The sequence below is a fragment of the Pygoscelis adeliae genome, unplaced genomic scaffold, assembly GCF_000699105.1.
Source record: "Pygoscelis adeliae isolate BGI_AS28 unplaced genomic scaffold, ASM69910v1 Scaffold390, whole genome shotgun sequence".
Taxonomy (NCBI): Eukaryota; Metazoa; Chordata; class Aves; order Sphenisciformes; family Spheniscidae; genus Pygoscelis; species Pygoscelis adeliae.
Genome location: NW_008823921.1, coordinates 661,471 through 671,602, shown reverse-complemented (window position 1 = coordinate 671,602; position 10,132 = coordinate 661,471). Strand labels below are relative to the sequence as shown.

The following is a 10,132-nucleotide window of genomic DNA, read 5'->3' as shown; positions in this document are numbered from 1 at the left end:
CGGGGCATCGCACCTCCCGCGGGGGCACCGAGTGGGCCGAGGCACCTTGTAGGGGTTTGCTGTTTCGGAAGCCCTTTCCCCCTTGAGGGCGAAGCAGCCCGCCCCGCGCGTGGCGGGGCGCCGGGGTTCGCGGAGACGTTGGGCGGTGACAACGCCGAAGTCTGACTTGCTTTCAAGCCCACGGGTCCTGTGAGCCGACACCGGGAAAGCTCCGTGAGCGTTGCGCTGCTGCGCTCCGCTGCCCCCGGGGGACAGTGTTTCAGCGGGAGGATGGGGGTTCTTTGCCTCGCTTTCCCCAGGAGCGAGGTGATGGCCCAGAAAGGGGATCAGTGTGCTTTCACTGCCTGCTGCGCTGCAGTAGGAAGGCGCTCGGTGAACAGCTGCTTGGGATTCATCTGATGGGGTGTGACGGATCCGTTTGACACCAGCTCCGGCGCTGATCAGATTAGGTGGTGTACTCCAAACCTCTGTTTCTAAGAAACACAAACATTTTTGTCCAGACTGTAAAAGAGACAGCATGTAACAAAGTTCTTTGCCAACGGGGTGTTTCATATCCTCCTGCTGGTTTAGACCTCACTGTTAGTAATCTTGCACTTCAGTATTCGGTCGTTCTCATCTCATGAGCTGAATTTAGATGTGCGCAATTCCCTATGCATCGTAACGTGTGGGGCGCTTCCAGCTGCACGCCTCTGTCCATCTGGCTGCGAGTTGTGTCCGTTAATGCTTTCATGTGCTTGGCAGAGAAAGTCACCCTATTCTTTGTTTCCTTTCTTCAAAGCCTGAAGAGGACCAAAAGCTGATTTATTCTGGGAAGCTGATGCTTGATCATCATTATCTGAGAGAGCTGCTGCCAAAGGTATAAAAAAAATCTTATGCTGTGCTGAAGTATATTAAGGGAAGTGATTTTTTTTTCTTTAATGTGTCTTCCCTTACATTTTAGCAGGGGGAGTTGCATGCTCTTCATTTGGTATACAACTTCAAGACTCCTGCAAATGTGCAAGAAACCAATGCAGAGGTACTCACGCTAAGTTAATATACTATTCTGGATCTTAGGGTTGTGACTAAAAAAGGGAAGTAGCTATTTTAGCTATTCTAAAGTTCGCTGATACTGCAGCTTTTTCCTGCTAGTGCAATGGCAGCATTACTTTGTGATAATTTGTTTAGGAATGTGAGAATGTATTGGATTAAGCTGAGTAAAAAAATTGACTCTACAGTTCATCAGTAAAGGGTCTCATGGCGTCTGTTAAGAAATACCAAAACTGTAATCGCTGCTCAGGAGAAATGCTTTCTGGTAAATTCAGTTCTGTTAAATAGAACATGAGCTGTCATCTCCCAGGCTCTTTTGGCCAGAGGTTGTGCTTGTGGGCAGAAGACATAGTAGCTACAGAGTGGAAGCGGTTCCGATCTGTAATCGGGGTGCGGGGAAGGAAGAAGGCTGTTAGCTGAAGGCACTCTACTCTCATTAATGACTCGACCTGTAGAGAAGAAGCCAAAGATGAGCCTTAGTGCTTGAACTGAGTACTTACTGGTCTTAAGTGCAAATGGCCAAAACCAATTTTTACTCTCAAGTGGACGTGCTAATGTGTCTAGAGGTGTGTTTATATTGGCTGCTATAGGCAATTTGAGCTTATCCTGCCCATGTCTGGTGTTTGCTAGATGTGAGCCGGCTTTGGTCTGGATATTATACAGCTGTGTCGCTGCAAAACTGCTCTTGACTTCTGTGTACAGCAGTTTGTGTATGCCGGTACAAACTTGTCATAGCTAAGAAGTCAAATTGTCTTTGAGCACAGTTCCCTCTGTTTCTTCCAATTACGCTTTTATAACCAGATGGGACCTGTCTGCATGTGTAAATTAATAAATACAGGTGTAGATCTGGTGAAAGTGAAGAGTAACATCGAGTCAGTTTTACATGCCAGTCATTTTTAAAGGAGCTTTAAGATACGGACGGAGGTGCTTGTGGCATGGTGCCCAAGAGCAGTGTCGGTACTGTGCAGGACAAAGCGCCTGAACTGCGTAGCAGTTCTAAAGTAAGAGCATGTTCTGTATGGCGTAACTTTTTTGCATAAGGCTTGCGTAGTGTCCTGAATAAACCTCACTAACTGCCTTGCTGTCCCTAGGTTAAAGCTGCTCAGCCAAAGTTATCGTCAGAAGCTAGTCAAGAACCATCTGTATCTTCCTCAAATGGTGAAAGACTGAGATGTTCTTCTGGTGGCCGGTCTTCAGCAGAAGCCGGTAACAGGTAAATAGAATTTTTTACGTATGTCACTTAGATTTTTAAAATGTTGGCTTTGTGTTGGATGCCAGCTGCTTCTGCCATGCATGCTAGCTTAAGTCCACAGAAGATGGGCCAAAGGTGATGAGGTTATATATAAAAGCTTTAGTGGACGTGGAAGAAGCTAAAGGAAAATGCACTGCTCTGTTAGTTGAAAATCTTCCCTTTATTCATGTGGGTAAAGAGATGTCTTTAATACTCTAGAAGGAAGAATTAATTTTGCATTTGGATGCACAATATGGCAGAAGCTATTTACATTGTCCTGTAATGAATGATTCTTGCCGTTTGTCCAGTATTTGCTAATAAATGTGTTCAAATTCTGTCCAAGGCTTGAAACAACTCGGCATCCCTTCCAGAGTGTGGCTCCTGGCTTCTCTGCTTATACAACCTACAGCATGCTTCAGATGTCCTGGTTTCAGCAGATTTATGCAAGACAATATTACATGCAATAGTAAGTTTTCTGTCCAAAGCTACCAGTAGAAAGTAGGAAATGTAATACAAGGAAATAGAAAGCTTCTGGCAGCTCTTCGTCTTTTGATGGTGGTTGGAAGACTTTTTCGCTGTAACTTACACTGAGCGGTGTGGGAATGTACCTCTAACTGTCGTGTGGTGCCTGGTGTACTGCTTAGGCCAGTGCTTTTGAATCTTGCAAATTGCAGATCTCTGACTCTTGGCTGGGAGGGCAGGTGTCTGTAGAGTAACTGTAGTCCTGCTGGTGAGCCTGAGCTCTTCACCATTTTTTTTGACTGCTTAAAGTAGCAGACAGAGCGCTGACTGGAAATCAGTGACAAAGGTAAAGCTGAGACTTGCAGCAGCCTTCTAGACTACCTTTAGATTGCTCTAAGGAATTTTTTTGCAGAGTATTGAAATTATTGTTCATGAAGTGGAAGGTGCCTGGTTTGATTATGCAACTATGCAACTGTTGTCATGGGTAGGACTAAAACTTGTTTTTTTAACCCTTCTGTAGCCTCTAAACTTGATGCTTTCTACTTGCGTGTGGTCTGACTCTATACTTAAAGATGGACAAATTTTCAGTGCCTGTGTTAAGTGTGAAAGGATTTGACTAAGCCTTATTCTGTACTCTGTGTTCTCTGGTTTTAGCTTGGCTTCTACTGCTGCATCTGCTGACCCATCCCATACACGACGTTCTCAGGAGATACCGGTGGCACCAGTGACACCCCCGGCTCCTCTCCCAGACCCGTTTCCAGCACAAAATCAGCCTGGAAACCAGAATGCTGCTGCCCAGGTTAACGCAGCCGCCAACCAGAACTTGCGGATGAATGCCCAAGGGGGTCCCCTCATGGAGGAAGAGGAGGAGGGTGGCAATCGAGATTGGTTGGACTGGCTCTACTCGGCAACACTGTTCTATGTTTTTGTCAACATTATCTATTTCTACTCCAGTGTCAGCAGGTTCCTCCTGGTTATGGGTGGCACTGTTCTGATGTATCTGTAAGTGTATGGCATTAACATTTACTCCTGTTTTCGGAAATGTTTCACTGAAGTACTGAGCTCTGCGCTGTGGTCAGCTTTCTGGCAGTTGAGCTTCATGTGCTGTAACCCTGGATTTAGCAAAAATATAACTATAGCCCATGCCTGGATTAAATGAAGAGTGGGTGACAGTGGGTGATCTTACCTGGTTTTTGCACTAACGCTTCTGGTGTGGCTGGCTTTCTTCTTGGAAAACTACTTGAAAGCTAAGTAGCTCTCAGTGTGAAGCCCCAGCAGCTCAGCAGTATAGAGCAGACACGTAGGTTCGATGTAGTAAATGACAGTTGCTTGTTAGGGGGAAAGAAGTGCTTGAAGCCTGTTAGGTAGCGGGTGTGGGACCCTCTTCCTAAGTCATGTACCTGTGTGGGAGGTTCTGCTGTGTGTTGCCTCTCTGGGGAGCAGACCAAGCTAAACTGAATGCAGCGTCCTGAATTGCCTTTGAGCCTCTCTTGTGGGGGGAGCTTGGGATAAATCTTAGAAGCACAATAAAGATAATGGGCCTTCAGTTGATGTGCTCGGGATGTCTTGTCTGAGAGAGAATCTGTCCCCTCAAATTCTTTGGTCACCAGTGAAACAAGCGATGTAGGCCTCAATTCCTGTTGGTGGGTCTGGGAGTTGAAACTGGAGCAGCTCAAATGATGAGCTCTTCCAACCTCTATGCAGACTTGGAGAGTGAAGGTTAATGGCTTCATTAAAAGTCCTTAAATTTTACTATTGATAATTCTACAGTGTAACTTTGAACAGCTTACATTGTGGGTTACAAGGTGTAGGTGCTGTGTAGAGATACAGACCTTCTAAGGAGGTCTACATGGCCTGTTATGTTTTGGTAAGAGTGCTGTTTCGCATGTTCTTTGGGCCCCTTTTTAGGGTGAGTACAGAGAAGTTACCCTGGGTTGTATGTAACATGGTAAACAGGCAGGTTTCAACTCTCTCGATACCTGTAGCAGTATGTTTGAGCAGGCTGAGCCCCGATTAAGTAGATACAAACCTGGCTGTAGCGCTGCTTATTTTTTTGAGTGTGAGCAGATGCTCCTACCTCACGGTTTGCTGCTAACAGGAGGCTTTGAAAGTACTTACTGGGTCAGGGCAGAAAGAGACCTTCATATGCTGAACTTGCTGTCTGCAGCTCCGAGCAGTCAGATGCTACTTGAACTGTGTTGGTGTGACATGAAGGAGTTTTTTTAACCAGTACTAATAAAAAAATCTGTGGGCTTCCCCAGGCACCATGTTGGATGGCTTCCATTTAGACGAAGACAAGTTCAGCCCCTCCCAGGCAATGTTCCTCCTCAAGCTGCTGTAAACCAGGACCAGAACAATAACTTACAGGTACTGTCTTGGTATTTTTTAAACCAAGAGCATGAAACCCTGTGAAGTTTTGCTTTTAGTTTACTAATTAAATGTAGCAGCAAAAACTTTATTCTATAAACTTTCATCAGAAACTGTCTTCCGTGGAGGAATAATTGCCAGCCTGCTTCCTCCTTTGCGGTTAACTCCTCTGTTCTACAAATTGTCTCAGGCTGAATGTTATTTCTAGTTGTTTCTGGCCTTTAGGATGTTGTAATGGAGTGGTCTGTCACAGGCTGAACAGGCTCTGTATCTGAGGACAGCGTTTAGACTGCTCGGTGATAGGATTTGAGTATATGAGCAATCCGAGTCTCGCATTTCAAGCTGACACTTCTGGCTGATGTCAGTGGAAGTCCCTTAATTGTAAATGCATACATAGTTTGCCTGATCAGGTGCTTCACGTCTGTCCTAAGCAGTGTTCTTGGGGACACAGCATGAGTTAACCAACAACACTAGAGCGCAGCTTGTTTTTTCAACTTTGTGGTTGTCTGGGGATACTTGAATGCTTTTTATATTGACAGTGAAATTTGGGTAACAAAATACGCTGTTTGACACCTGATACTTCTAACTCATTTGTGCAATGATCTCACTTACCAAATACCCTTTATTTTGGCAGGGGGGAAATGCAGGCGGAGCAGATGAATCTGAGGCGTCTCCTGATGAGGGACAAGTTTTACAAGAACTGCAGCAGGCCAACCCTTCATTTATGAGCACAGCATGGGTTTTTTTCAAGACTTTCTTTGCATCCCTCCTTCCAGAAGGGCCTGGAGTGATCCACAACTGACTTGTCACCAGTCTACTCGTCTGAAACTGCAATGGGCTTTAGTCGACCTGAGCGAATCGGATACCAACTCCAAACCAGGAGTGACAGTGGATGGATGGTGCTTCTCCGGCTTTCACTGACCAAGCAAACAAAGCTGCAAGAAGCCTTAAGTCATTACAGCCTAGAGACAAAGACGCTTGCCCTCATCCCAAAGAACTTTGTTCTGTAGCACTTCTTAGGTACCTATGTAGTGGCTTGGCATTGCAAACTTGTGCACTAAATGCACAGGCTCTAAGCAGGTGTGCAAAAATGTTACAGAAGCAAATTGCTTCTTCTGTGTGATGTGATTCCTGTTGGAATGTTTCAAATGCTATTTAAATTACACTGAGTGTAGGATCTAAAAAAAAAATTTGCTAGATATGCATTAGCAGATTTTTAGGAAAGATCTATTGTTAAATTGCTTCAACAATAGCTTAAATTTTCTGTGTAAATATTTTCCTATGAAAGATGTATGGTGCAATTTCCTTGTTGGACATAGTGGAGGACTGTAAGACAGTGATCTCTTGATAAGCAATTACCTCAGTGGAGTTGCAGGTTAAATTTCATGTTGCCAAATTCAGATACTTTAAACTCAAGGATTAATTTCCACCTTGCCAAATCATGGGAGAAGAGTGAGTGTGTTCAGCTTTATCTAGCAAGAATTTATGCAAGATGTAAACTTCTTCACTGCTTTTGGATGCAAAGTTAAAGCACTCTAATGCTTGTATTCAACTTTGATGCATTCTCACTCCAGAGCAACTCTCTTGTATTACTTCATCATGTTCCCTTTAATTTCTGATATGGTTAAGGGCTTTGATTGCAATAAAACTTGCAGGTGTTTATATCCATACTTGTGTACACTGTACAGCAATTGAAGACTACATGTGCAAAGCACTGGATGTGCTCTCAACTTGGTTTTTATTGAAAAATCAGAATAAATGAGTTGGGGATATGAGGGGAAAAGATGCTCACAGAGCCTTAAACTCTGCTCCTTTGCCTAACTGTATTCAGCAACCTTTAGCATTTAAAATGCCTTGGAGAGCTTGTAGCTTGTGTTTGCTCACTGCAAGCTGCTGGCACAAGGGCTGCGGACATCTTGAAGCAGGTAATTCTGCAGGTATTTGGAAAGTTCAGAGTTTGACCCCTTGAGCCCAGTGTGTGACTCCCGGTGGCTTTGCAACGCATTATCTGGGCTCAGGGATTTAACTTGGCTTGAAACGTGCTGTGTCTACGGAGAACAACCACTCATGGGACTCGTAATGCTTTTCCTCAGTGCTACCTGCGGTTGGTGAAACTGTTTGTTCAGGAGCATCTTGTCAGGGCTAACATGCACGAGTGGGTACAAGCAGCTGTAACAGCCTGACTGGTAATGCTTGCTCTTGCCACTTCAGGTCGGGCTGATGTTAGACACGGTTTGCTGGTGTTACCTGCGGTAGCGAGTTTAATCTTGGTGATGTGTGGTTTTTTTGTCTTTGAACAACTATTTCCTTTCCAAGCTTCTTACAAGTAGTTTTTCTGCCACATCTTTAATTTGCTGGAGACTTGGGGAGGATGGGTCGGACAAAGTGGTAGAACTTAGCAATAAAGTCTTTAAATACTTTGAAGTAATGAAGTAATTTTGAGAGGAGGTGAGTTTTGTTACTTTGGGTATATTCTGCATGCGCCTTTGAGGATGTTCTCAGAGGTAGTGTCCCCTCTTTCTTGTCCCACTAGTGGCAAGTCTGCCTGTGCTCAGCACTGCATTTTGTGGATGATGGGTTTTTTCTTCAGGGTGTATCTAATCATCACTGGGGTGTCCCAGCAATGTGCCTAAAGCAACTGAGATGTGCCTGGGCCCGGTCTCGGGCGGAGAGGGTATTTTTTGGCAGCCAGAAATAAACTGGTTTGGTACTTGTTTAGGCAACAAGCACTGAGTGCTGGATTACTTACAAAGCATCTAATCTGAGAAGTTACCAGAGACAGCAAAACATCTGTTGTTGTCTTGAGGTTTTTGCTACTCCCACAAGGAGGCAGATGGGTTTAAAATTAGCTGGAAAACTAATGAAGTGTAGCTAATGTCACTGGAGGAATGTGGTGAGGCTCCTGGGCCTCGGAGAATGTTTCCTTAATAGCTTAGTGAAATGCGTACCTCTCTTCACCGTTGGGGTGGAGGGAAACTGTGACTACGGCAGAGGCCCCTGGGCAAATAATATGAAAGTAAACGCTGTGTAATTCTGCAGAGTCAGTTGCCAGCGCTGCACCCGGGCAGGAGCACCGGGAAGCGAGAGAGCAGCGCTTGGCTGAGGGCTCTGAGCCCCAGTGACTCTGGCTGAGCCAGCCTGGCGTTACGTGGAGTTGGGAGTGTGGTGTGGCCTCAACTCCTGTTCCTAATCCCCAACCAGTGAAGGCCTCAGCTGCTGTGGTAGCACCAGTGCCGCTCTGGGTGCGATGGCCAGGCGAGACAGCCCGGGAGGGAGCGGGGATGATTGAGGTGTGGGAGCAGTGGAAGGAACTGAGGCAGCTTAGCCTGGAGGAAGGGCAATGTAAACAGTGAGATACGTAAACAGCGATGGCAAGGAAGGGGACATAGCCTGTGTGCCAGCTGTGGGTGAGACAGCATGGGCCTTAAATTAGTTGAGGGAATTCAGGTTAGACATTAGGAAAAAAAAATGGGCCTTGAAACTTCCAGAGCAAGGCTGCTGAAAGAGCATAGGAATCCCAGAGATTTTCTGGAAATAACGTGACCCTGTGCTGTGACTGAAGTGCCGAAGCTGCAGAGAACAGAAAGGGCCTTGAGGCTATGGGTTTGGGAAGCTGGGTTTGTCTTGGCTCGCGCTTCAAGCTGTGTGATTCTGCTGCTAGTTTAAATCCTCCTCGTGCTCGTGAGCACTGCTGCATGCAAATGTACTAGTGCAGCACGTACTAGAAACATACCTGTTCAGCCGTGGGTGTGCTGTGCAGGGCTTCCCTGAAAGCAGGTGGGTTGTGCAGGTGGTGATGGTCCACAGGGTGGCAAAGTGAGCAGCAGAGTAAAACCAGCTTCTCTGCTGCTTCGTCTCCTGATATCCTCTGGCACCTTCGCCCGGTTGAGAGGGGGTCTCTGTCCTTGCTGGAAAACAAATTGAGGGAGAAATGTACCAGCTGTCTTATCTCGGGCATTTCTCGTCTCACCGCAGAAACTTCTAACAGGCTGCTTATTTGAGGAGTCATTGGAGTCCTTGTTGGTCACCAATGGTATGCTGCTGTCCTCAACTCATGGAACATAAATCTCATGAGAATGATGTTGCTGCTGAGCAGATAAGCTGGGGGCGGGGTGCGGGGCGCTGACTTCCTCTTTCCTCCAAAGAGCTGTTTCACTTGTGCACGTACTTGTCCCTGTTCTCAGCAGCCAGGGACATCCCCAGTGGCTGTGCACTTGCCCAGCAAAGTGTTATAATGTCCCTCTGGTCTCTGCTCTGCGATCCCTTTCTAGCTGAGGCTGGTGGGATTGGCAGAGCTGTGCGTCCAAAGGGTCTCTCCTCGGAGACATGTCAGGCCAGCTGGAGGCCAGCCCAGGGCTATTCCCCCATCGCGTTACCGAACGTGCCAACTGCACCTTCATCCCCTCATCCCAGCCCCTCTGCTTCACAAGAACAGCTCTTGAAATGTCTGCTAGTATTTAATGATGTCGGAATAGCAAATGGAATGATGTCGCGGAGGTAAAACCAGGCCTGGTGTACAGCCAGGGTCACAAACCTGTGGTGAGGGGCTTGAGGCTCAGCTGCCTGCCAAGGACGGCTGGGCAAATGCTGCTTCTAGGCTCATTGGCCTGTGCTGCAGGGGAACCGCCCAGGATTTCTTATATTAGCACTGAAAGCTGTATTTGCTGCTTTTTCAGTCTGGATTTGGCAGTGCAGAGTCGGTGCTGCAGAAACACAGCTGGTTGCTCTTCCAGCTGTGAAAAGCCTGGGCTGACCTAGGGCCACCTGCGTGCCAGCTTATTTTTTGGTTTCTGGAGGTTGTTATGGGTGATACTGGTAGGGAAGAGAAGAAATCAGCTTGGTTCCAGGAGAATTTCGTGGAAAGCCATGTGAAACTTCATTGTTCAAAAAAACCCTCATGGGTGGTTTACCCTCCCAAGTGATAGTCTGTTAAAATATCACAACTCACAAACTGGAGTTTGTGAATTTATTTGCTGCCTAACCTCCAAGCCTGTCACGGTCGCAATTTTTAACTGTAAGAAATAACCTCTCTTCAAAGCTGGGTCT

At 46.3% G+C, this 10,132-nt stretch overlaps 1 protein-coding gene across 1 annotated transcript in view; it reads left to right on the top strand.

Moving 5' to 3' along the window:
- HERPUD1 (homocysteine-inducible, endoplasmic reticulum stress-inducible, ubiquitin-like domain member 1) overlaps window positions 1–6,856 on the top strand; it is a 9,626-nt gene extending 2,770 nt beyond the window's left edge. Inside the window, exons 2-8 of the mRNA XM_009320024.1 lie at window positions 779–856; window positions 941–1,015; window positions 2,118–2,239; window positions 2,601–2,723; window positions 3,374–3,721; window positions 4,981–5,086; window positions 5,721–6,856. Of these exons, the coding sequence (XP_009318299.1) occupies window positions 779–856; window positions 941–1,015; window positions 2,118–2,239; window positions 2,601–2,723; window positions 3,374–3,721; window positions 4,981–5,086; window positions 5,721–5,888 (1,020 nt within the window). The 3' untranslated portion in view covers window positions 5,889–6,856. The remainder of the gene's footprint in view (window positions 1–778; window positions 857–940; window positions 1,016–2,117; window positions 2,240–2,600; window positions 2,724–3,373; window positions 3,722–4,980; window positions 5,087–5,720) is intronic.
- The last annotated feature ends 3,276 nt before the right edge of the window (window positions 6,857–10,132 follow it).